Source organism: Alternaria burnsii, assembly GCF_013036055.1.
Source record: "Alternaria burnsii strain CBS107.38 chromosome Unknown 730, whole genome shotgun sequence".
Classification (NCBI taxonomy): domain Eukaryota; kingdom Fungi; phylum Ascomycota; class Dothideomycetes; order Pleosporales; family Pleosporaceae; genus Alternaria; species Alternaria burnsii.
The window spans coordinates 361,707-387,537 of record NW_024066110.1 but is presented as its reverse complement, the minus strand read 5'-3'; the positions used below and the strand labels follow the sequence as shown (position 1 = coordinate 387,537).

Genomic DNA, 25,831 nt, shown 5'->3' with positions numbered 1-25,831 from the left:
CTCTTCCAGTGGTATAAGCATTCCTCCGCAGGATATTCAGTCTAATACGCAACGCCATAACCGCATTACTGCCTAATCTCGCACCTATGCATAACATGTATTCTACATATCGACAGTCTCGTTGAAACAAAGTACACCATTGTCCTTCAGGTATCCATCGACTCCGTCTGGTGTGTTTTGTCGGCGGGGATTCGCAACGTGGAGGTTTGCAGGCTGGGGAGGTTCATCTTCTGGAGAGTCGGTAATGTCTGTGACGAGGACAAGGCCGGCCGTCTTGATCGATTCAATGAGAGCGGGAGCGAGCGACTAGGTTCTGTTAGCGAGAAGTTGTATGGTAATTGACGGGATGCTCACCAATAGACGCGAGCTACATATCAGGCCCATGAAGTTGTTGTCCCTAGCAATCTGTACAGCTTCCTTGACAGACGTCGTTGTGCGACCGCTGCTTTGGATGATGTGTGTATTTCCAGAGGGCGACTGAGGGCTATCCGCACCGAGCTCGTTGCAGAGCAGAACTGGGTCTGTTTCAGAGTTAGCATCCTTTGCGTATCCCCCCATAAGTGTCATGCTCACAATTCGGCTGCTTCCAGTTTATGACCGTGCATATGTCCTGGTTGAAAGAGCTGAATAACACACTCCTCAGAGTACCATCTATCTCGCCAGCACCTTGTTCCCTCAGTTTGCGTGCATGTTCAAAGACTACCGAGAGGATCTTATCTGCGAAGGCGTTCATGTCATGTGTGGGGCCAAGCTTCAGACGTTCCTCTTCAAGTCGGGACGGGAAGAGAACATGCAGCTCGACATGGACGTGAGCCGGCAGTGCTGACAAAGCATCCTTCAACGTAATGAACGACGAAGCCATGATTTGGTAAATGTTCGGTATGTTTATCGAGCCAGTGTTGTTAAGTTCCGCAGAAAGCTGGTTCGCAGCCGCGGTCGTGTCCTGAACACCGATCGCTGCGAATTGCGCATACGTAAGTATGTTGACTGGCACTTCCAGTCCGTGGTGGTTGACCTTCCATCTCGGATACAGCACTGGTATGCCATCGGCAGTCAGTTGGACGAACAGACGCACATATTCGCCAGATAGGCTGGAGCCGGTAATAAGTGTATGAGGCTGTGAGTCGAGCTGACTGGTGGCCTTCCAGTAGGTGGCAAAGTGGGTGATCTCGAGCGGAATGCCGTGGAAAGGCTTCACTACTTGAAAGTCGAAAGTAACTCTGCCGATCGCCCGCAGTCTTGGGTCAAACAACTCGAGGTGCCATCGTCCAGAGCTCTTCGAGCGCTCTGTGAATACCTTTGAAGAGGCGACGCTGCGAGCGATGACCTTGGATCCTATTGTGGGGTATACATCAAAGTCGATGGAGAAAGTATCTAGGTTCTCGATCTGGAAAGAGATAACCTTGAACTCGTCTTGTATGGGTAGCAGAATGTTGCGTGGTATGAGATCGGAGCTTTTTGAAGAGATGGTAAGCCTTGCCGCGGGGTACTTCGATTCGTCGTAGAAACGAATCGCCTCTTTGCCCACCTTTTCGAAGCTGATCACTACGAATGTCTTTGTATCGAGGAAGTTATGTCCATATCTTCGGAATGGTATAATTGGTGGCGGCAGAATGAACTCGGGTATGCCATCGGGGTCGCCTTCGATGTCCATAGCTGTAGGCATCGAGCTAGACAGCTGAGACGTCATTTGAGGCGAGACCTGTTTCTGTGACATTAATCCGATTCCACGCCCAACAGAAGCAAGTAGTTTCATGCACTCTAGATGCCCTTCCCATGTAGCGTAGTACATGGCCGAAAGGCCTTTCTCATCCACAATGTCTACATCGACCTGACATTGGAGCAGCGTCTTGAGACACTCCACATGACCCTCGCTCGCAGCGTGGAACAGCGGCGTCCATTGGTAAAGCTTGTCTGGTTGGTCGAGGTCCGCGCCGTACTTTTGCAACATCAACAGTGCTTCAGGTGTCTTTCCCGATCGTGCTACTAGGTGTTGTGGAAACAGTCCTTCCGCATCGGAAAGCATCTCAGCAGACCTCTGCAGAAGAAGCTCAAGGATCTCTAATGATGCGTACTGACACGCAAGGTTGAGCGGCACATGCTCTCCAGGCCCTAGACGCGTCAGGTCGGCGCCTCTCGAAAGGAGTATCTCCACACAAGCGAGCTTCGAATGCACGATCGCATGGATCAAGGGTGTAAAGCTATCCTGATCACGGAAGTTCACCGTTTCTGGGGCAGCGTTGATGAGTTCCTGTACTAGCTCGACATGTCCATGCATACAGGCGTAATGCAATGGTATCCTGCCGTACACGTCGGTTGAATGTACATCCACATTACTCGATAGGCCAAGCTTAAGCACTTCGATTCTCCCACTGATAGCGGACTTGTGAAGACAATTTCGCTCGTTGATCTCGTCTTCTTGTTCGAGATTTACGAGGTTCGAATCGAGTAGTATTCTCAGTGCGGATTCTGGCGCTTCTGCAACGGTGCTGAGGAACGCCCTAGAGATGTGCTCGCGTGCATCGGGAAGGGTCGAAAGGCGGGCTAAACACTCCTCGATCTTGCCTTCGTTCGCGGTATTGATAGCTTGCACAAATTGGTTGTCAAGCTCGAGCTTCGCTTCGAATGCAGGTTCGGAGACGCGCGGCTCGGCTGCAGGATGGGGTGCCTGTACCCCTTCGCCTTCAGCCCATCCCGAAAAATCAAGGAGTGCCTGGGTTGCTTGGTCGGACAATGTGCTGATGACTTCTCGGTTGAAGCATGGCTGGACTTCGACGGCGCGCGAAAGGTATAGTTGCTTTTCCCTTGACTGGCACTAAGTCAGCCAGTGTCGATAGATACGTAGGTAATGACAACGAACTTTGGACGTCTTGTCCCACTAGACGGTGTTAGCAGGCGAATGGCAGCAAAGAGGGATGCGTCAAACCTTCTTGAGGATTTTTGAGAAGGCTGTTTCGTTCACTTCCACAAATTGCTGAGTCGGGTTAGTATCGGAAGCCCCCAAGTGCATACGGACCAATCACCTCAAGCTTGTTGAGATCCATGCTAAACTGCTTTAGTCCTTCTTCGAGGGCAACATATCGCGAAGATGTCTTAGAGACAGATTGCGGGTGTTGTTGCATGACTCTCTTCTTGTCCAATAGCGTGGTCAAGCGCAGACGCAACTGCAACTATAGTGAGTACTCATCCTCCGACGCACGAGTGCTAGAACATACCTCTGCCTCTTTCTGCAGGTAGAACGTGTTGACCTTTTCGAGCTCACGTTCCTGTTTATCAAGTAAGAATCTATGTACTTGTCGCAAGCACAAAGACGTACGACTCGGAAGAAAAAGGTGGCCTTGTTGGCTTGTAAGGACGACTGCGGATCCAGAGATTCATGGTGAAAGCCCTCACTCTGTGGTGGTATCACTGGAGTAGCGCTGAGTTTCTTGATGAGCTACAAATTATACGATCAGTGAAGCCCCTACGATACGGAAGGCATATGGACCTTCTTGAGCGCTTTGTAGTCGACAAAGCTGGCGGCATATTCTGGAATTTCCAGTTGCCTTTTTTGGATGTGCTTCCCGAACTTCCTGGAAAAGCGTGCTGAGTCAGTAGTGTCTTCTTTGGATGCAAGACTGGTCGACGAGGCTGTCTTTCTCAAAACCACCAAGGGGCGGGGTTGAAGGGTCTCCATATGAGGGGGAGACGTACATGATGCTAGCAGTAAGAAGAAATTCAAGAGTGTTCTTCTCGAAGCCTTGACGGCAATGCGCATATGATGCACAAGCGATGGATCCTGTTCCGGGTTTGATGTGCAGATCCAACCATACAGGACCCGCGATGACAGAGGTGTGGCCGTCAGCCGCCGCCTATTCGGCAGTGGAGACGAGAGAAAAGATCAAGATGTGATGAGGCTTGCTGGTGACAGCCCAAAGAATGGCCGTGCGTAGTTGGTAGGGAAGTCGAGAAGTGAAGTCACTCACGATGCAGCTGGCGGTACCCTGCAGTTGGACCGATCAATCCATAGATTCGCTTGGACCTGGTCAGACAGCGCGTTAGCAGGTATTTGGAAGATGCCGAATGAGGGGCCAGGCTGGAGGGCGCCACCGACGACTCATTGTACGAGGGCCACGAGATTGTGCATACGCTGGCAGAAGAGCAGAGTGCCCATGTCGTTCAGACGACTGGTAAGGCGCGGGCGAATCAGCGTGCGTATAGCCGCCACGAGGTTCAGCAACTGCTCACGGACTGATATCGTTAGGTCGCTGGCATGGGGCAGGGGAGGTGTCGCATGCGGTTATTCTGCCGAATATTAGTTCCGTAGGAGGTGCTAGGGCGTTGGAAAGGCTGAAATCGCCCAATCGATGCTTTCGACGTTGTAGTGCCAGGGCCGTCGGGTTACGTAAGGGCGCCTGCTAGCTCAGTCAGGTAGCTCAACCGCATCCAAAGCATCTCCGCGACGCTTGATCGCGACAGCCGATGCTCACGCTGCCCATCATGTTCGCGCGCACTGCTACAGCCATCATCGAGGCTCAGCGGCATGTGGGTCTCATATACGGGAAGGCATGACTCTCAAAGGCAGAGCCATGCATGCCGGCAGGCCTCGTCATACTGCATGATGCTACTGACTTCATCTGACTCGACTAACATCCAGTTGCAAAGTGGGACGGCCCGCGAGGGAGGGTTAAACACACATGCGCAATAGCCGCAAGGTAGCATCCAAGGCAAGGCAAGTAGAAGGTAATCGCGTACATGAGCTTTATTCTCCGCCCTCGTCACGAGGTTGCCTCGACCCCTACAACGCTCCTATCAATGTTAGTCTGCAAGCCAAACCAGGCTACCTCCATACCAGCTATATATCCATGCGTCAAATGAAGAAGTAAAAGGTCTATAGGGTATTAGACCAGAACGAAACCATTTTCCTTCCCTCAAACTTTGCCGACACAATTAGCTCTATGCTCCCCATCCAACGCAGCGTCGCGACCGTTTCTTCAGTCACCACACCCCTTGGCACTCACAAGCCATACATGTCCCATCCATCGAGACCTTCATCGGAGCGCTTACTACCTACAGACTCGTGGGGAGCGCATTCGCTATCGTACGGCGTGCGCGTAGCCACATTTGCATCCAACTCAACGTCAAGTCACAACTCATCGTCATCCATCTCCGAAGGCTTCAACAGGCCACCGACCTTCATGGCTCGCTCACGCTCTTGTTCCTTCGCCGTCTTCGCAGCCTGCTCACGCTCCTCGAGGAACAACTCGGCGTTATCCCCAGAGAACTCCTTCAAGGAAATCAAGAAGTCGCGCAGAATGACCTTGAAGCGGTTGAGGTCGGAGTTGGTCGCGAAAAGTCCGTCAATGAACGATGCGATTTGGGCACTTTGAACAGTCAGTAGGCGTTCATACAAGCGAGAAGGGACAGCTTACGTCTGGAGGTTGGGGAAGGCAGTCGCTAACAGGTTGCCGACAAAGTTTCGCAGGAACTCTCGGTTCGGTGTGCCTGCTGGCGCCATGTCTGGTGACGTGTAGATGGGACCTTGCAGCTTGTCTGAGTCGACGAGCCAGAACATCTTGGCCAGCAGCATCGACTGCGACTTGAAACCAGCCTTGTGATCGCTGTCGGTAACCACGAAGAAGACGTCCTGGAGGATAGTCGTGAAGAATGTCTGGAAGAAGGTGTTGCAAGTTTGCTGGTCTGTTTCGGCCATGTTGGAAACCAGCTCGAAGCACATGGAAAGGCCGGCACTCTCAACCTCACGGTTGTCGTGCTTGCTTGCCCACATGCATGAGTCAATGACGAACTTGAACGATCGTGCATCGAGGCGCAGCAGAGCGGGGAAGCAGCGAAGGTTGATGGTGCGCAAAAGCTTGAAGAACTCGACACGGTGTTCTGGGTATTCCGAGAAGTCCTTGTTGATCATGTCCAGAGTGCATTCGAAGACGCTATCCATGATGTTGATGATCTGATCCTCCATCATGCTCTGTGAAGAAGGTTAGCATATAATTTAAGAGTGACTGAGCGAGTCCAACCATGTGCTTGCTCAGATTGGGTCTCCAACGTACATGTAGCTTGTTGATAATCGTCGTCATGACGTTCAACACTTCTGCCTCACGAGCATCGGGGACATTGTTCTTGTAGTCGATCAAAACAGCTTCTAGCAGCTTCGGTACAATGTTGTTGTGGATCATCTCCAAGTCATCGGCCTTCTCAACGTAAGTGTTGATGAGTTTTAGGATCTCCTTCTTGATTGTACGAAGACCGCGGACCTTGGGCATCTTTGTCGCAATATTACCCTCTCGTTGGACAGCTTCGTCGATAAGCTGTGAGCTCGCGCGGTACATTGTCAACATGTCGAAATATATCCGGCCGATCTGTGGGTAAAAGTAGGATCCAATTGAGCCGCATGCTGCGACGTTCGTCTTCATAATATTACCGACAATCTTGATGACTTCTGAGTCCTGGAGACACGCAGGGTTTTGATTAGCTTGAGCGATAATGTTGTCCCAGGCAGAGTTTGGCAAAGCCATCAAGTCGGCAATCAAACGCTCCTGCATGCTCTTCTGACCTTGCGCGCTGATCATGTAACCGCAGGCCTCGTAAAAAGTATGGACTTGTTGAGGCGAGAGATCAGCAGTAATTTTCCTCAGGTTACGAACGATCTCGTCAATGAATGGCTCGGTTTCCCCAGGCTGAAGAGCAACAAAGTGTCGTCGGCACTTGTTTGCAATCTTGATGAACGTATCGCAAGCCATGTCCTGCACACCCTCGTGGGTCTCGTGCATGAACTCGAATAGCTTGTTGACAACAGTCTTGAGGAACTTCCAGTGTGCCTTAAGGAATCGAGGATATTGACCGACAATGTACATAATGTTACTGGCCACGACAGCTTTGTTGTCCTTTCCTCGCTTCATTTCGGTCAATCCAAGCAAGTCCTTGATTACAGTAACCAGGAAGCGCTTCTCTGTCTCCTCGTTCATGGCGCCAGAGATGGAACCGATAGCCCAACAGAGCGTATTGCAGTTGGCCCATGACCACTCTGAACCATCGACCTGGCGAGCCAGCTTCTCCGACATGATTTGCTCGGTGTCGTTAACATCCAAGTGAGTAAGGAAGACGAGGCATTCTCGAGTGGACTTGTACAATTGAATTGTGTCGCTCTCCTTCACGAATTCACGGACGATCTCTCCTTCGTCGTTCTCGACGATGAGAACTTCCTCGGGCCTGACCATCTTCTCAATCATGACTGTTCGGAGGTTTGAAAGAATTTCAGTGTACTTGTTCTTTCGCAGAGGATAGTTGGCCAGCTCACGAGCTCCGTTGCCAGGGATACCCATGTTCAGAAGAGGGTTCATGTCGGTTATTGGGAGCGCCTGCATCTCGTCGTATAGCTCTGAGACGAGCTTGGTCCAGTATTCCAGGCAGATTTTGAACACTTCACGATCGTCGATTTGGCTTATGCGAATAAGGTAGAAGTGGCCATGCGTAAGGAAGTCCCTGTTCATAAGGTTCTCGATGACGTTCAGATGCATGGTGAAGAAGTTTGTCAGGAAGAGCGCGAGATTCAGGACGAACTCCTGGTCCCGGCCATTGCTAGAAGAATATGTACTCTTCAAGTCTAGTGAGAGGGGGATGATCTTGGAGATGGCAGTTAGTGTCTCGGTGAACATTTGGACGAGCTTGTCGTCGTATGCGGGTTCGGTGTGCAGGCCAGCGATCTCAGTCAAGCACTTGAGGGTAATGTTGCGGAAGTCAGGAACTTCGAGGAATCGACTCCGCAAAGTTTCAATAAGGCTCTGGCCACTCGGTGGTGTCTCGAAGATGTACCCCAGAGGGATCCAGTTCAGGAAGCGCAGCAAGGTTTCGAGAGTCGCCTTGATGAGAGCAGCCTCGGTGGCTGTGCGCAGAACCTCTGAGCAGAGCTGGTAGATGGCTGTGAACTCGTCGCACATGCTTTGCTTGAGTTCCTTTCGCTTGGCCGAAGTCATCTGCTCCTCTGAGTAGTCGAAGACCTCCTCGGACAGGAGTCGCAGGATGACCATGTTGTTCTCGCATATCCCCAAACTGCTATGGCACGACGATATGATCTCGTTAATGAAAGTTGGCCAGTTGTGGGGCCACTCCTGCTTCAGAACGGAGACGAGGACGAGGTTGAGCTTGTTTAGGAGGGTACGCTCGGTGCGGCGGCTTTCGTCGTTATTGGATAGCTGGATGATGAAGTTCACGATGAAGTTTCGGATACCTGACTCGGTCAGTAGCACTCAGACGACAATTGCGATGTGGCATACCTTGACACTGGTCGCGAGGCAGTACCTTCCACCTCGTCATGATAACATTGTCGAGAACCTGTAGTCCGAGATCTGCCGATAATTAGCACGATGACCACCAGCCTTATACCACGTCGGTAAGCTCACACTTGGTCTGCGGGTATTGCGCATCGGATAGGATCTTGTCGACTAGGAGCCATGCGTCGGGGTTCTCTTTGAACTACGCAAATGTTAGCGGGATGCGTGTGTAAACAGTGTCAGCGAAGATGCCTACCTGGTTCAGCGTAGCCTGGGCTTGCTTTTGCTGCAGAAGATGGAGTGTCAGCCACGTCCTCAACACATTCTCCATCCAGACTCGGCATGGAAACCTACTGTGTCGCCGCGACCTTCGTAGAAGGCGCGCACTGTGGCGTCGAGCTCTTCGATTGACAGAGACATGGCGGGCTGCAGCGCGGCGGGAAAAGCTCCCAATCAGCCTTGAAGTATATTCTATTTCCCCAAGAAGCTCAAGCGTCGGCTCAGCTTCTTAAGCAGTCGGCGTGTTGGCGCGTTGGGCGTGGGCGTGGGCGGAGGGCGAGCGCGCAAAGGTCCGTTGCCTTGCAGAAGTTGTGTACAGACAAAGGTGGGGCACTTGTGCGGCGGAGAGTGTGTGCGGGCACGCTCGTCAAACTCTTGCGGAGGTTGTTTGTATCTGGGGATCGCTAGGCCGTGATCAAGACTGTCTTTCTAGCTGCTCGCAGTGGTGGATGTTTCAAGAGGCACGGGTTTCGCGGTGAAGTCGCGTTTGTCAACTGGAACCAGTCTACCCGTGCCGAGAGACAAGCACTAGCGCTAACTGCTCCACCTTGGATCGACTGCTACCCTGCATCTTCCTTCATATCATCAACTCCGCTTAGAAGCCCAAGCATCTGCTTTGCTAGGTTTCCGATAGCTGACATGCCCATGCGCTGTTGGCGGGTGTACAAGAATGCTTCACCCTGCACACGTGTGCGCTACCATGACGAGGTCATCAGAAGAACAAAGCAGCTTAAGGCTTCCTCATTTATAACTGGTCATGGCCTGAAGAGAGATACAGAGGTGTTCTACATCCTGTTATATTCTCGACTTACCTATAACCTGCTACTCATGGTGCTATCGGGACAGGAAACGTCGTTGTAGGCGTTCTTAGAGGATTGTATAGTGTTAGGTATCCGGCCAGTATTGCGCACGTTTAGAACCAGCAGCAACAGATGTACCTTAATATGTGCGTTTGACCACAACATCTGGATTCAAAGGTTCTGCGCTGCGTAAATCATGCGGAAAAGACATAATGTAGGAGACATTGTTTTTGTATAACGACTTCGTTTGGTACCTAAGGTTGACTGACGATGGTCCATGAACACGCAACCTCTTTCCGTACCGTCAATAAATCTTATGCCTTGACTCTGCCATCCTTGACCATCTCCCGGATCGCGTCGATGCTGCTCTCAACTGCTTTCTTCGCCATCTATCATCTCATTAGTATCCAACTCAAAACCAGCGTTGTTCGCATCCGCCATTCCAGTAAGACAATGACAGTGAGCGGGAGTACTTACGCCCTTGAGTCGTTGCCTCTCCTTGTCCGCTTCTGGAGTCCCCTCTTGCAAATTTGGCATGATCCACTCGAAAGCATAAGTCATGTTCAAGTCCTCGGTCTCACCAGATGGACCATCGGAGATGATGTTGCGGACATGACTTCCGTCTTCTTGCTCGAAATCGACCTGTGTACATATAGTCAGCACATTTCCTACGTCGAATTGAGGAGTTGCAAATGTTTCATCGTGCTTTAGATATCGACCTTGGGAACGAGTTCCACTCACCCAACTCGGCCAGTAGCTTCTAACGACTTCCTTGGCCTGATCCTTGGGGCCCGTTCCCTTCTTGAATTTGACGTCCCTAGTTACCACTCCATCATTTTCTTCAAGTACCTCGCAGCTCTCAATCACAGGCACGAATTCTTGGGCAAAACGTATCTTGCGCTGCAGGCCAGTCCAGATTTGTGCTTCGTTGAGCACCGGTGTTGCACCGGCGGGGTTGATGCGGGAGGTGTATGCAATGTTGATGTTCACCATGTTTACGGGTATGCTTCAAGAAGCGGTTTGTTCGTGTTGTAGGATGGTTTGAGTGACAGATGCTGAGATGCAGAAGCTGCTGCCTGTTGTACTGCAGGCGTGGGGTAAAATGACAGTCTGATGTCAGTATTGTTTGATGAGAAGGGATGGCTTGATGGTGGTGCAATGTTTGTGTTCTAAATGCTGGAAATTACTCTATATACTCTCTCTTGCCTTGTATTATGTATGTAGTGGAGCGACTGGCGTGCCGAACAGATTCCAAGGCTTGAGTAAGCAACGACGTTCGGCTCCCCCCAAGGCCGAGCTATGAAGAGCCGCTTATGCAAGGTACTCTTGAGAAGAGTGCGAAGTGCCGAAGATTGTCTGCTAGTTTGCTGTGAAATCATTTGGCTAAATTGACATGTTCTGTAATGTTTTTACATAGTCGACAATTCCCACCAGGCTTAGTCAGTTCCGGTGAGACTTCGGGATTGTTGTTCACCGCGACCAATGCGTGTTGCGTGCATCACTGAATTTGACAACGAAAAAAGCTAGAACAGTCCAAGATTTTCAAGTCCATCAAACGTGGCGGGGCATGATCTGTCATTGAGGTATCATTTCACCAGCCTTTCGCTCTAGATATCCGTAGTAGCTACTCAGCACAACCCGCCGGAACGCCATGCTTTTGATATGCACATCACCCTTTCCCCTTATCCTTGCAAGTACTCTAAGCATCCTCAACGATCTGGGTGTGCAGACCCTTGGGGTCCTTGACGTTGACGGCCTGGACGTAGGAGTAGAGCTTCTCCTTGGCACCCTCCTCGTCGTTACGCTTACGGGAGATGCGGACACGGAGGCGGAAAGGAACGCCCTTGATACCGGACTCCCAGACCTTCTTGTTAAGCTGGGGGTCTAGACGGACATCGTTGGTGCCCTACAGTGAAAGAGTTAGCCTTGAGCTCATACGATCGATGACGCTATGGCAGCATTCGCATATAGCGCACTGGCCAAAGGGTCATTGAACCTTGGATACCACATACCATAGCCTGCTTAGCGAAAGCGCGGATCTCCTTGACAGCCCTGGGGGCCCTCTTCTTGAAGCTGACACCGTGAACCTATACCCGATGTATTAGCCTTATGTTCTCTTCAGTCTTCCGCCCGATGCCTGCATCGCCAAGAATAGATGCTCAAGCCAGTGTGATCGGCCTGGTCGAACATCCACCCAAGGTTCTGCGAGACCATCTGTGGACTTCACAAAACTGAATCAACATACGCGCTTGTGGAGGTGGATGGTGTATTCGCGGGCGACGACATCGGCGATGGCGCTGCGGCCGGTCTTTCCCGCAGACTTCTTGCCGGCGGACTTGGTGGTAGGGGCCATTTCTGAAGAGAGAATATATGTTAGCAAATGCCTATTACAGCACCAAACAACTGGAAGAAGGTATTGTGAGGGTCGCGCAAAGCAACTACATTCAAAACAAGACAGAGAGCACAATACATACTGACAGAGGTTCTCGCTGCGGGAGTTAGTCGAAGATGAGGATGCGAGTTTGAGGCTTGGAGTTCGAGAAATCGCGATGGTCGAAAATCCAATGCGCCTCGTGTGGCCGCTTGCTTAGCGCTGGGCACGGGCCACTACTCCACGTGAGGATGCTCCAAGCGCTTTCAACGTTCTATCATTAAGCAACAACATGAGCTTAGGCTGAATGGTGATGCGTTTGTATTTGGGTATCCATAATTTTCTACATAGGCTTTTCGTATGTTTCTAGGTCGCTATTCAAAACAATGCCCAAGCGGTATTCATAACACATCCTCCTTGGCCTTCCCAGAACGCCTCAGTAACACCTTACACATGCCCTGGCAAATCAAACTCCTTGCCGCGCTTTTTAACGTTGACTTCGACACATTCGTCTTCATCGTCTTCATCGTCTTCATCGTCTTCATCGTCTTCATCGTCTTCATCATTGTGGTGTTCGCTTTCATCACTGCTACTGTCGTCATCGTCTTCTTCATCTTCGTCTTCGTCGCCTGCAACGAAGCGATTCAGTCGTCCACCATCTTCGCCCCAAAATTGCAATCCTTCGGGATCACGATCTTCTGAGAGATCCAATGTTGGAATCTCTTCGAACAAAGCTGGGTTCAGGTCGTTCCTGAAGCGGACGAGAGACTGCGTGAAGCGTTCCAAAACGTATTGTGGTAGTGATGGTTCCTTAACCGTTGTGCCATCTGTAGCCGGACGCTCAGTACGGTCGTCGCTACCGAGATCGATGAATGGTACGTCTTCTGCTCGGACATCCCCCGTTGGATTAAGATAGGCATCGAATGATCGACGCACACGTTCAAGCATCTGCTGTGCAGCATCAGGCATTTGAGGCATCTGAGGCATTTGTGGAAATTGCGGTATCTGTGGAAAATTTGGCAGCGGTGGAAACTGCGGTAAAGATGGGAACTGTGGCATTTGAGGCATCTGTGGCATGCGTGGTCTGCCTGGAAACTGTGGCATCTGGAAAGGGAAAGAGGGCAGCTGACCTGGTAGCCATGTTTCTTCTGGCTCATCTGGTTGAAAGTAGTATCGAGGTGAACGTAGCGGTGCTTGGGAGGAGGGCGAACTAACGCTCGCGGGTGATCTCGAGCCTGAGTCAAGATCGGCATCCAGTATCGCGTTGGCAGCCTCTTCACTCTCTGGTCCATTCAAAATACGAAGTTCGTTCGTATTATATGAATCGCATGTACCGCATTGGTTCCCGAGCCAGTGGTATTTGACGGAAGACTTGGCTGAGCAATCATTGCACTGAACGACTGCTCGGGTATTTGCGAATTGTTCTGGCATCGGCTGACCCTCGATTGCTTGAGTCAACTTCTGCCACTGCAGTTCCATACACACAGCGCTCTTCTTGCAAATTGGGCACTTGTACGCAGTCTGCATGTAAAGATTGTAGCATCCTTTGTGCAAGTAATGCCCGCAAGGCATGGAGACTACAGCGGTGGACGAAGTGAAGAGATGATCGCCGCAAATCGGACAATCGCCCTCAGTAGCCCGCGGGAGGCATTTGTGCGAGGTTGCATGAGAGATGGATATGCAAACATTGCAGCTCTGCGCACGGTTAGTGCTGGCTAGATCATGCGAGACTATGTCCATACCTTGCAGTGATAGAAATCTTTACCCAGGCCTTCTCCTCGTCGGCAGATGCCACAGTCTGGGCAATGGTAGATCTTTTTCTTGCTATTGTTGTCCCAGAGCTTGCAAATGTCACAGTAGTAACATGCGGCCTCAGTCTCACAGTTCTTGCAGACGTCGGCTGCTGGCTGAGGGGTGCCGCACGCCATGCACAGCATGTTCTGTGTCATCTTCCTGTTCAGGTTGTGGTCTTCAGCGGCATCGTGGCAGTGCCGGCACGTGTACCAGCGGCGACACTCAAAGCATTGTACTTTGACATTGCGCTTGTAGTGCTGGCAACCAAGAACGACTTCTCCTTCGGCAGTGTCGTCATCGTCGTCTTCGCCGTGCTCTGCACCGGCGTGGTCGTGATGCGGTCGATACGTCGGGTTCGCGTCGCCCTCTCGAAGATTGTACGAGATGTCGGGGGTGACGTCGGTTGTAGACGAAGACGAGTACGGCGACGAGGCATGGATGTCGGAGAAGAGGGACTGTCCGGAGGTCGGGGTAAAAGGGCGGTCGTGTGATACGAAGCTCGCTGGCGACGTGGGTCGCATGTGGTTGTACTTTTCCGTCATCAGGTTGTGTATCATGCGGGCACGCTCCTGATCGGATATGCTCAGGGCCCTGATTTCATGGATGCGCATGCGGAGATGGGCCATGCCATCATCTGCGGGGAGCAACTCTGACATGGCGCTCACATTCTGGCTACGAGTGCTGGCCGGGTGTTGGAGCGACGTGGGCGACGGCGCAGTCGAGCGTGACGAGTCTACATCGAGGTGACGGAGCTGATCTGCGAGGGTGCGGGATGGATTCGCGGACATTTCGACTGGGGTGTCTACTGGCAGATCGTCATGGCTCTGCTCCTCGTCAACAACAGCAGCAGCACTGCGAGGCCGCTGCGAGAAGGACGAGTAACGTCGGACTCGATCCATCAGGGCGGTGGGCCGGGCTCCAGTTGCATCGGTAATGTTTCTATCATGTGCGCTCGCCGGGTCCGCATCCGTTTCGTGAGCCGGCCGTGGGACAGGTGCAGATGCAGAGTCGTGATTATCACATGCTAGAGACCGGGCTCCGTCATGATTCCCTTCGCCAACACCTGAGAACCGCCGTGCATGGCGCACAACGGGGTCAATGATAAACGACGAGAAGAGACTCATTGGGTCATCGTGTACACTCTAGGGACAAGTGGGAGGGGGGATGCTTCGTTTCAGCTCGCCCAGAGCCTCTCCTCCGGCGCTGCTCGCACTGTGCTCTTCTTGACCACGTTTCTGTGGCTCAGTTGCTCACATGCTCCCAAAACGCCACAGTCGCCACGAGGGAATCTTGGAAATCCTGCTGCCTTTCTTTCCTCGGGCGTCCCTCACTCCGGTCCGAATACGTTCTTTGTCTCTTTCGTCTTGTCTTGCCATCCTCAACACGATCCATCCCGCACCCGCAAGCATTTCCGGAACGGGCACACGACACACGGCCAGCTTGGTCGCTTTCGCAACCAGTGCATCGCAATGTGGAAACACCTCATCGGCAGACCCACGCCGTCTGCCTTTGCCGTCCCCGATGCATGGTACTGGTCCCCTCTAGGCCCGATACCTACACGCTATCGTCAGTCCACCCGGAAAGCACATGTGCAACGGTACCTGTCTCGATACAGGCAAAACAGCTGTCACGCCATGCGCAAACCGTAGCGGTTTGACCTCATGCACAATTTCATTTAATGTTTGCTTTGTTTTGATTTGTGCGAGGTAACCGCAACGGTACGGCATTCCGCCGGTGTTTCTGCTCTCTACGCCGCGGGCTCTCCTTACCTTGGGCTTCGCAAGCGTTGGCGTCTGTTTAGGCCACCAACTCACCAAAGTTGCAGTGTATCATCAAGTCGAATACATGTTTCCCGATCGAGAAAGTATTGGACGCAGCTGTTGATTACGGCAGATTTCCATGGAAATTACAAACGATGGTTTTGACGTCCAGTGCCTTTTGAGCCACGGATGGCGACCGCCACAGTGGCAATCCGCATCCTTCGACACTTGGGTAGCTCCACCGACACCTATACCCTCATTGTATTACACGTTTTTTGTCGTGGCGACTTCCTGTCAGGGCAGTTTGAATAAAAAACTGTGGATTGCGGCGGACTTTTCGCGGTCGCCAAAAGGACCGATGCGATCCATCCTTCTCTACAATCCGCGGAACCACGATACAAGAACATCGCTTGTCTACTGTATAACTGACTCGACTACAAGTAGGTTTGAACAGCGTGGACGCCAACACGCCGCAAAGGGTAAGTCCTCAGAGAAGATGTCGATTCCAGTAGAAAAACCCCGGTATGAAGACGAGCCATTGCAGCCTCGATTTCAACAATTCCACGGTACGACAGCGGCATGACGCATATCGCTGCCATGTCGCCGACTTGTCTCCCATGGGACGATCCCACGATACTACTACATCAAGTAGATTCCATGATATCCGTCGAATGCAGTAGCTATGTTATGGGTGGACGAGGAGACGGTGTGGAATGTTGACATGTCTTGTTGTCGACGCTAGACATCCACACCAGCCAAGCTCCCGCAATAATACCCTGGATCGGCATACCAGCCCCTGATATACCCACAACAAGTAGTTTTTACAATTTCTGTTGAAGTCAGAACGCGAACCAGGGGTGAGATTGTGTCGAAACGTCTCGTTCCCGTCCGTTACCCATGGATACGTTTCCGAGTCTGGTAAGATTTTGGAGAGTGTTGATTGCAGTCACGGTTTCTTGGATGACTACCAGAGCCAGTACCAGCAGCTATGACTCTTGTAGAGCATCAAATTTCCGCATTGCTATTGGCAAATGTGCCAGGAAAGGCAAATCAGTGTAAAGTGTCGAATGTAGCAACATTTTCACGGTTGGCCATCAAGACTAGACATACGCTATCGAAGTTTCTATTCACCCCTTAATTTGCTTTGTGCACCACCTCGGCACTGTCTCCGTTCAGAAAACGATAGCGGTTTCTGGCATAACCTATTCGACTTCAGACAGTCGACCTCTCCTTCGGCTAGAGATAATATTTTAGTCGCTCAGAACTGGCCTCTCTCACATGCAATCAATCCAACATATAGTCACCCAAGCGAGTATGTCTCTGGGGTTTTCAGTGAGCCATCTGGCGATTACTTCATCATAGTCTGCGATATCCTGCCCGTATTAGTACATGTCGAGCTCTTGAGAAGGGCCGTACTAATGCAGTTTTTTACACCTCCCTTCAAACATGAGAGAATTTGGACCAAAGCTACAACCTGACCAGATCCCCACGTGTCTTCGAAATCGCCCTTACCATGCACAAGTGTAGCAGGTATTGGGCAAGAACGAGGCTCATGGCACTCGACAAAGAGTCAAAGGAATTCAGAAAAGAGAAAAGGCGTCTTTTTCTAGAAGATAGTGGTCTGTCTATTATTGCCAGGTTGTGAAGGAAGAGTGGATACCTTCCGGAGAGAACTTCACGCACAAACCCATGCAGGGAGTTTGTAAAGCAGCGTCGTGTATGCATACGACTCTGTGTAGCCATAACCCAATAAACTGAACATATGCAAGCAGGTGATCCCTAGGTAAGTTCGATCTACCGTAGGATGTGACAGGGCTGGACTTGCGATGCCCTTATAGCGATAACAATATCCAAACCTGTCGACGTTCACCTGCCGAGGGTTAGGCCGAAGAGAATTGCATACACTGGGTAGAGTATGCAAAACACGAAAGTCCAGAAAGATGTCGAAATTAGAAACTTCAATATTCGCTGTATCGCGTGTATCCATGATGGCTTTTGTTGAACAATACTTTGGCTTTCGGCTTCAACATCTTGCTTCCTATGGGTTCGAGAGCTCCAAACTATGAACATCGACGCCGTGAACGATATGCTGTCAATAGTTAGCTAGAAGAGCAAAGAAGGCACCACAATCGCTTACGCGGTAAAATTAATGGTGTCATAAACTACGTGTAAATGGTAGAGACTAAGGCTATTCCACGGGAACATAGCACCAACAAGGAGCACAATCCCTAATTTGATTAGCGACTAGGATGTTATATAGTAAAGGAAGCGTACCGTTGGATAACTGAACTTCACTGATAGACTCAAGAATCTTGCCCGCAAAATCGAGTCTACACAAACGAATGAATCCTTTTCGGTGTACACCCCACCCATTTCTGAGATCCTGATCGTCCGAGGTACGAAGACGTTTGGGTTCTGGTTGCAAGGTTATATAGCAGCCGACGCATGCAAGCACCAATGACAAGCCTGCTAATACAGCAAACGCCACAATGATCTCAGAGAAGTAAGAACATGCCGACTGTACTTTGGAAGCACGCTCACCTCAACTCTAGCGATATCATGGTTCGCAACTCCAATATTCTCAGTTTTGCACTCCATGCCTCGCAAAGCGGAGTTGTCGTACAGAAGAATCGAGTCGAAGGCTGCAAACAGCCTCAGCTGGGTAAGCTGGGTGGTTTAGAGTACATGAAGAAGCAGGAAGGCTGTCAGGATTGACAGTAAGGCCGGAAATGGTAGGGTGTGGTTGGCGAAAATCAGAAGCAAGTAAGCCAACTTCTGCAAACGTCCGCAGCTCTTGGTGAGTGAGACCGGCGCTATGTCATCGTTTGCAGAAGGAGGCTGAGGCTGATGAAAACAAAGACTGTACAACAGGGTAATCATTTGACTGCAAATGCACCACAGTCAGTCGTCATCGCAACAATGATACACGCGCACAACGCTAACACAACAACTCGTCTTTGCTACTCGTGTTTGACCTACTACATGCAGCTTGGAGTCGTCCTCTATTTCTTTCGATGCGGAGGTCCTCTATTCCTTTCGAGGCGGAAGTCCTCGTCCGTATCTTCGTGTTCGCTGTCCAGGTATGAATTTTTCTCCTGGAAGCCTGTCCGCCCTGTATTTCCATTAATCCTTTGTACGCTCCTTGCTGTGGTCCGCTTAGCCGACTTACCAGGTTTTATGATAGCTTAAATTCGCACCATTTTCTAGTGTTGTCAATCTCGTGATTTCTGTTATAGCTGAGGGTTGTTCTAGTCCAAGAAGCTTTTCTTCTTCTGTGAGAGACTTCACTTTTTCATCAAGAGCCGCAATCTCTTCTCGTATGGTTCTCTGCTTCTCCCGCTCTGCCAGCTGCTTTCTCCATATACCACTCTTCCGATTCAATTCATCGAAGGAATCAGTGGTGAGACCGAATGTATCAGTATCGCTTAGTAACCAATTGACTCTGTGCTTCTCCTCTTCAAGCATTGCGGCGATTTTGTTTCTATCGTCCTCAAACTTTGGGTCCTCCCAATACACCTTGTTCGGTCGCAGCCGCCGCTCACGGTGTACATCACCCACAAGGTATAAACTGCCTGTCAAAACGATAGGTCGGTCAGGATCTCTGAGATATTTAGCTGTGCATAACGCTCGAAGCGGGCCGCCCTCTGATGCAACCAATCCCATGATGCCAGGCTCGACAGATTTTGCCATGTCGAGAAGTCGACTGGGATCCATAGGCTTGACCCAAGGCATTCCATCCACCGGACCAAAAGTCGTAGTCACGACATTGTCTCCTGGTTGTAGTATCTCCCTTAGATATTTATGTGCATCTTTCCCCTCGGTCATGGCAAGCACCCATGTAACAGGCCATCCGTTTCGTGGGACACGACCCTCATTAGGGATCTTCTTCCTCCTCTGAAATTTTTGAACATGCTGACTCAACACTCTGGCAGCATCAGGATTATGGGCTCCATCTACCAGGATGGACTCTCCTTTAAACGCCCTCGATGACATCGTGGCTCGTTGACCAAAGATAGGCGGTACTTGAACCGATTCCAATCGTCCCGGGTTTTCGAGTCTAGACTTCCGCAGTATGCGCGCCATGTCCCAGGTTGTATACTCTCTACCGAAGCTCTCCATTACGGTCTTTGCAGCCATGGCAGCTATGATCATGTTTTCTTGATGGACTGGTTGTGCTGGTAGCCAGTCCTTGTTGTGGAATAGTGCCTTGGAAAAGCCTGGGGGATCGTACTCAAGACGAGGTCCTGCAGCAATTTCGTCTGCATACTCGTTGATGACAGATATGACGTTTTTCTCATTCTTGGGGTTGATGAGGTAGGGTACATGGGGCCTGAGGATACCAGCTTTGTGGTGTGCAATCTCTTGCAAAGTACTGCCCAAGAAGCTCTCGTGATCTCGCGCTATCTTTGAGATTAGAGAAATCACTTGATTGTTCAGTATGTTGGTAGCATCGAGCTTTCCGCCCATACCAACTTCAACCACACCAACCTGTACTTGCTCTTCGTTAAAGATGTGGAAGGCAGTGGCGGTCAAGATCTCGAAATTTGAAGCGTTGATGCCTTTTCTCATGTTCAGATCAATGTAGTGCTTCTCAATTTTGCGAAAGAGCGCCTCCTCTACGGGCTTGTTGTTAATGGATATGCAGTCCCATCTGCCAATGTTAGACAGCGACCACCTCACTTGACAGCGTGCCTACCTGTCTACGAGATGTGGAGACGTGAACTTCCCACACTTGAGTCTCTTAGAAAGCAGCATCGATGCGAAGTGGCATACAGAGCCTTTGCCGTTGGTGCCGGCGACATGTATTGACTTCCAGGGGAAGGTGACATTCTTCACGAGCTGACTGATCCTCTCCAAACCAGGCTGGATCATGGCCACAAGAGAAGTGGTCTATAGTAGTGTAGGCAGCTATGGATCCCGAGGCCTAGGCGGACACGCGATGCTTTGAAACGAGGTACCTGCAGATGCGTATTGACTCACTAGAACGAGTGGGCCAGAAGCTGCAGACAGGCGCGCCCTTAGCGTGAGAGGCAGCCACGGCTTGGCGATCACAGTCGCGCCTGCCAAAGACGTCGACTTGTTTGGTGTAGAAACTCCAGGCTGTGTACTGTAGTAAAGTGCACAAGCTTCGTGCCTAGAGCCAAAGGAGCTTGCTACGTAGAGATTGGTCAGACAATGCCCGACGATGTAGATATTCCATGTCGAGGGGCTGCGCCTCCCCCAGACGCTTCAGCCTCACAGTTCTGTTCTAGGCGGTTGCGACGTGCGCCGCCCTAGTTCCTTCTCCGACCCATCCCCATTAGCATCATCCGGCGCGTCACCATCCACACGGCAACCACACCCATCTTTCTTGGAATCCCCAACTTCACGTATCTTGCGCAATGGGTATACCGATCGGATGGAATGTGAAGCGCGAGGAAGCAAAGGAGAAAGACGTACTTCGAGCCGACATCGCCGGCTCACGCTCACCCATCCGGCGCCGCGCAAGACCTAACAGATCACCGCGTCCTCGCAGCACACTCGATACCGACTTCCTCATCTCTGCTCCGCATATCGAGTGGATACCTCGCTCGTCACACCGCGCGCGTTTGGCGCCGCCACCTGTTCCTGAAGTCTCGAGGACCGAATACCGCAGCAACGAGGCTTCGAGGCACCCACCTACTCTACAGCGCGACGAGAGCAGCGTGCGCCGTTCGCGCAGTCGTCTTGATGGCTACATGCGCGCCCACGAGATGCGCGCCAGTCCCGACCACGAGCGCCCCTTAGCAGCCTTCACCCCAGGATTTGCGCCAGCTGCAGCTTCGCGGACGTCAGAAGCAGAAGCACAACGCGATGCGCATGACCCTTTTTCACGCCTGCGAGGGTACACTTCATACCGTCGCGCCACTGGACGATCAACGCGAACACGTTCCCAGAGTCCCCGTGCTGACCCATCTGGGGCGCGAGGCGACATTGCGAATGTGCACGAGGAAAGCCACGAGACAGGCGAGAACAACGCCGTAGCTTTCCCTCCACTACGCAGGATGGGTCGCCGTACTATTGCGGATGGACCGCTACCCGCCAGCTCCTTGCGCGAGTCTTGGAGCCCTGTTGCTACACTGGACGGCCTGGGCGACCGAAATCGCAGTGTCAGCCCTTTTGACGATCAGTTGCAATGGGACAGTTTTCTCACGACTGTCGTCGACGACCCTGTCGCACCAACTGCGGGGTCATCATTTGCATCAGCCGCAGCGTCAGCCTCATTCACAAACTCGCATACCAGTTCGCGAGCGGGAAGTGCCAATTCCGCGGCATCCTCGCAAACTCATCTTACAGTGCCATCCCGACGTCACTCACCTCCACAAAACGAGCAATCCATGCGGGCATGCGATACCTCGGAGGATGACACAGCATCAGATACCGAAGAAGAAGAAATGGATATACGTGGCAGTATACGTCGTCGTACAGGCACAGAGGCTTTTAGAAACCGCTTGGGTATCTCACACTCGACCGAGCCTCGCCGAAGAATGCGGCCGTCGTATTTCTCCAACGAGCCTCCTGCGCGAGATATAGAGCGTTACTCACTCCGCGTAATCGACCGATCCCGAGACGCCAGCGAAGTCGTTCGCAGCTTCTACAACTCAGGCATTTGGAGAGATGTCGAGACAGAAGTGGCGCAGAGGCCACAAATACCACAGCTTGATGGACCTTCCGAGGAAGCTGCGAGCGCCAGCGACAACGAGAGCATTCCTCCACTTGTCCGTGCCGACTCACCGCCGCCGCCGCCACTAGATCAGGAGCTCCGTGACGCGCGGTCGTTGCTGGAGCGTCTTGCGCGCAGAGAAGATGTTAGTGACGACTTTTGGGCTTCGGTAGGCTTGACGCGGTCTTTTGCTGACCCTGTTGAGCGCTTTCAGGAGCTTGAGCGGTTGTGATCTGACTTATTATCCCCACTGCTTCCGTTGGCTTGGCTGGTCCTGCCACTTTGATGTTTGTCCACTTCTGCTGCAATCATGCTGTTTACGTTGCACTGTCTTGGTAACTATCTACCGATTGGCATTTGGCCGCTTAATGCTCGTGTTACGAAAAGTTATGCTCCACAATGTGAAGACATCTGTGGATGACTTGGAACAAGTTCTGGGAGAATCAATCGTGGATTTTCGTACTTCTTACGATGGATGACTCATTCAATATCGTTATGTAGCTTGAGTTCCTAGAAAGAGGAACAAGAATAAGACAAAACCTATTCTGCACTACCCTCACGTGTTCCTCCCCAATCTTATTCATCAACTCTGTGGTCGTCACACGTATCATACTATGGTCTTGATATGTAGGTGCAAGAAATTGAATATATATCGTATGCTTGACTCCTAGGATGCAACCGCCCAATGCTCATGTGTGGTATCAAGAAATCCCATGCTGTTCAGTATAACGCCATGTTCCCAGTTGGCTAGTTGACTCTCATCTCGACGCCCGCTTGATTTGCAGAGCAACAAGCTTCTCGGCATTAGTCAGCCACTTGTCCACAAACATTTGGTCAGTAAAACGCTCAGATGACCTTCGAGCCCGTTGTCGCATGTCGAGTGTGTCTTCGGGTGAAAGAGTAAGGGCCTTGCGGAAGCCGTCGGCATATTGCTCTGCAGTGGTGGCATGGAAACCTTGGTTGTACGTGAGCAATAATATAGATTTGACAGAGTGATGTGCATCAGACTTACCAGTGGGTTTTCCATCGACCTCAATCACAATGTCTAGCTTAGGCCCACCAGAGTTGTTGACCACAGAGATCATACCAGCAGCTTGATACTCCACCACACCAATACCGAAATGTTCGTTCCACATGGCGTTCACTCCTACACTAGCTTTGCGCATCCACTCGAGCATTTGCGGCCACGGCGCGTCGCATATGAACTCCACATTCTCCTTGATGTGTAACTCATGCGCTAGCAACCTCAGCTCGTAGACACGCTTCGCATCGTCGTGAGAGTTTCGTACTGAGCCAATCAGGACGAGCTTCGGGGTATGGTTGGGGTATGCTGGAAGTTCAGGTGTGGAATGTAGGAATGATGCGAAGGCCTCAAGAATAAGTCTGTGATTCTTTTCCGGTCGGAACTGCGCGATGTAGAGGAGGTAAGGGCCACGATTCTTCTCGCTGGACTCGGAGACTGGGACGGCTTCTATGACTTCTTCAACAGCTACAGGCGGAAAGACGACGTCGATGTCGATTGACTTGCTCCTTTTGATACGATATGGCTCCCAGAGAGTTTTGATGTGGCTTTGCGTCCATGTGGAGTTTGTCATTACCACATCAATGGTACTACCGAGTTTGCTGTATAGCTTTGCAAAGAGCTGCCAGTACTTTTTCTTCACCATACCCCGATATCCTGTGCCTGTTCCTGCATTTATACCTTGACCTCCAACTTGTAGCGAATCGAGCATATCTGTGGAAATGGTCGGGTAGTGTACGTATGCACCGGTGGGTACGGTTGGGAAGAGGAAGGACGACAGGCCAAGAGCGAAGGCGTAACCCATGGTATCTATGAAGATATCCGGTACAAGGAGGCTGAAGGCATCGTAGGCAAGGACGAGGGAGCCGAGAGATTGGCCCAGTAGTGTAAAACGCGGCCATGTGCTTGCGAGTACCCAGTCGCGGGTTGTGAGGTAGAGAAAGTGGACGGTCGGCGGGTGTAGCTGGATGTTGAAACGATCTTTGACACGTTTGAGAATGGCAGCTTTGTCGACATCATGGTCACCGGTGTAGACTATGCAGGTAGCCTTTGGCCAACGCTTTTGGTGTGCTCGGATCGCAGCCCATAGGACTCGCTCACCACCGCCTCCTGCGTTGCTGTAAAAACAGCATGTCAGCGACCATACAGCAGCACTTCAGAATATGCCACGCGTACCAGAAAGGGTGGAAGAAGCCGACAATACCATGCCATTCACTGTCAGCCTGGCCATGCTTCACCGTACCACTAGGAGGTGTGTTTCCAACTTGTTCCCAGTCTTCATCCTCTGTCTTCTTGTTCTTCTGCTGCGCCTCAAATGTCTTGGTCTCGCTGGCTACCCTGGCGAGTAACAGCTCTCGTCGTGTACGGGAAGATCGACGCAAGTGTTGTCCCACTAGTTCCGCAGCAAAGCGCAGGGTCTTGGGGAGAAAGACGGTAGCCAAGAGTGCGGGCACTAGTAGCGAGAGGAGGATGGGTAAAAGACCCATCTCGAAGCGACACCGAATCGAGGCACGGCGGAGGAGACAGACAGCGTAAGACTCAGGCCATGGACAAATGTTTAGGCAAAGCGACAGCTGTTCAGGTGGGATGACATCGGTTCCTGGCCCCGGCCCGAGAGCATGGAACCCTGACGCGCTAGCAGGAGCCTCTTTCTCTCGCGAGTCGGACATTTGACTAGATAGTTGAAGCATCCCAAATTTATCACAACATGCTGTCGTCGCGCCTCTTGCGGCAGCCAGCATGCCAATGGCTCTCGCGCACCTCTATGCCCTCTCGGCCTCCAATATTCTCCAAGCCAACACGCGCCTTCCATGCTTCGACCCCGCGACAAGGTCCCGTCGCCGATGCCCTCCTGTACCTTCCCCACGAGCTCATGTCGCTCGTCCACGCCACCGTGCCATGGTATGCTGCCATACCCCTCACCGCCTTCCTTGTTCGCGGTCTTCTTGTCACTACAGCTGGAGCCTACTCGCGCGCCCTCATGGCACGGTATATTGGTCTCCATCCGCTCCGACAAGCGCTTGCTTTTCAGAAACGTGACGAGATATTAAAGCGTGGTAACTTCCGAACCATCAAGCAGGCCAAATTAACGGTCAAGAAAGAAGTAGATGACACGATATCGGCCTTGGACAAGAGGTGGAATGTCAGTCTACGTGGCCAAATTAGTTGGACCTTGTTCCAATTTCCCATATTCATCGCTATGGCTGAGGTCATACGGCAGAAATGCGGCGCCCATGATGGTCTGATAGGTATGGCGGTTGCGGCCATTAATGGCCAAGGTGCAACCATGACGAACGAAGCCGGTGAAATTGTTAGACGTGTCACATCTACTGCATGGTTCGAGCCTTCGTTGGCAGCGGAAGGCATACTCTGGTTCCAGGATCTACTTGTTCCGGACCCCACGGGGGCTCTCCCGTTCATCGCATCTGGTATCATGTTTGCAAACATCTATACTACGAAAAACACTGTCGAAAGCGACGGATCTCGGAGGTGGCCTGGTGTGCTTCGGAGGACTTTACTTTTTGTTTCTCTATTAATCGGCCCTCTGTGCCAAGACCTTCCTGCGGCATTGATGCTGTACTGGTCATCAAGTACAGCTTCAGTCATGCTATGGAATCTCTGGCTGGATCGGAAATATCCTGCACCACGAGGCTACACAGCATGTAAAAGGCCGCTTCTCATGCCGCCATCACCTGTGTCAGAAGGACGGAAGGTGCTTAAGCTGTCGCCACAAACACCCTATTCGCCGAAGTGAATCCTGGTGAGGCGCTTCATACGCAGGACAGACGACTCAAGACATGTCTGGACCGGATTACTTAAAGTGGAGTCGTACGCACCCTATTGCCTCGGGTAGTTT

At 51.5% G+C, this 25,831-nt stretch overlaps 9 protein-coding genes across 9 annotated transcripts; 2 read left to right on the top strand and 7 right to left on the bottom strand.

The window, feature by feature from the left end:
* Positions 1-102: 102 nt before the first annotated feature.
* Positions 103-3,676, bottom strand: GT037_003537 (e3 ubiquitin-protein ligase nedd4; the record flags this gene model as incomplete). Its single annotated transcript, XM_038928584.1, has 9 exons — positions 103-306; positions 355-521; positions 574-2,809; positions 2,861-2,878; positions 2,927-2,974; positions 3,024-3,164; positions 3,216-3,266; positions 3,317-3,436; positions 3,488-3,676. The coding sequence occupies 9 exons, from the start codon at positions 3,674-3,676 to the stop codon at positions 103-105; spliced, it is 3,174 nt and encodes a 1,057-aa protein (XP_038788291.1).
* Positions 3,677-5,125: 1,449 nt separating this feature from the next.
* On the bottom strand, positions 5,126-8,687 carry GT037_003536 (uncharacterized protein; the record flags this gene model as incomplete). The annotated part of the gene is made up of 7 exons (XM_038928583.1): positions 5,126-5,363; positions 5,412-5,965; positions 6,048-8,224; positions 8,271-8,342; positions 8,397-8,469; positions 8,524-8,553; positions 8,622-8,687. 7 exons carry the CDS (start codon positions 8,685-8,687, stop codon positions 5,126-5,128), a joined length of 3,210 nt encoding a protein of 1,069 aa, XP_038788290.1.
* A 973-nt stretch (positions 8,688-9,660) lies between these two features.
* Positions 9,661-10,339, bottom strand: GT037_003535 (uncharacterized protein; the record flags this gene model as incomplete). The annotated part of the gene is made up of 3 exons (XM_038928582.1): positions 9,661-9,735; positions 9,824-9,988; positions 10,088-10,339. 3 exons carry the CDS (start codon positions 10,337-10,339, stop codon positions 9,661-9,663), a joined length of 492 nt encoding a protein of 163 aa, XP_038788289.1.
* A 706-nt stretch (positions 10,340-11,045) lies between these two features.
* GT037_003534 (60s ribosomal protein l31) lies at positions 11,046-11,699 on the bottom strand (the record flags this gene model as incomplete). Its single annotated transcript, XM_038928581.1, has 3 exons — positions 11,046-11,252; positions 11,359-11,433; positions 11,592-11,699. The coding sequence occupies 3 exons, from the start codon at positions 11,697-11,699 to the stop codon at positions 11,046-11,048; spliced, it is 390 nt and encodes a 129-aa protein (XP_038788288.1).
* Positions 11,700-12,164: 465 nt separating this feature from the next.
* Positions 12,165-14,635, bottom strand: GT037_003533 (uncharacterized protein; the record flags this gene model as incomplete). The annotated part of the gene is made up of 2 exons (XM_038928580.1): positions 12,165-13,412; positions 13,460-14,635. 2 exons carry the CDS (start codon positions 14,633-14,635, stop codon positions 12,165-12,167), a joined length of 2,424 nt encoding a protein of 807 aa, XP_038788287.1.
* Positions 14,636-18,273: 3,638 nt separating this feature from the next.
* Positions 18,274-20,143, bottom strand: GT037_003532 (bifunctional protein; the record flags this gene model as incomplete). The annotated part of the gene is made up of 3 exons (XM_038928579.1): positions 18,274-18,416; positions 18,469-19,922; positions 19,968-20,143. The coding sequence occupies 3 exons, from the start codon at positions 20,141-20,143 to the stop codon at positions 18,274-18,276; spliced, it is 1,773 nt and encodes a 590-aa protein (XP_038788286.1).
* Positions 20,144-20,652: 509 nt separating this feature from the next.
* GT037_003531 (uncharacterized protein) lies at positions 20,653-22,185 on the top strand (the record flags this gene model as incomplete). The annotated part of the gene is made up of 1 exon (XM_038928578.1): positions 20,653-22,185. The coding sequence occupies one exon, from the start codon at positions 20,653-20,655 to the stop codon at positions 22,183-22,185; it is 1,533 nt and encodes a 510-aa protein (XP_038788285.1).
* Positions 22,186-22,711: 526 nt separating this feature from the next.
* On the bottom strand, positions 22,712-24,461 carry GT037_003530 (alpha--mannosyltransferase alg11; the record flags this gene model as incomplete). The annotated part of the gene is made up of 3 exons (XM_038928577.1): positions 22,712-22,908; positions 22,966-24,092; positions 24,151-24,461. The coding sequence occupies 3 exons, from the start codon at positions 24,459-24,461 to the stop codon at positions 22,712-22,714; spliced, it is 1,635 nt and encodes a 544-aa protein (XP_038788284.1).
* A 221-nt stretch (positions 24,462-24,682) lies between these two features.
* Positions 24,683-25,729, top strand: GT037_003529 (uncharacterized protein; the record flags this gene model as incomplete). The annotated part of the gene is made up of 1 exon (XM_038928576.1): positions 24,683-25,729. The coding sequence occupies one exon, from the start codon at positions 24,683-24,685 to the stop codon at positions 25,727-25,729; it is 1,047 nt and encodes a 348-aa protein (XP_038788283.1).
* Positions 25,730-25,831: the final 102 nt, after the last annotated feature.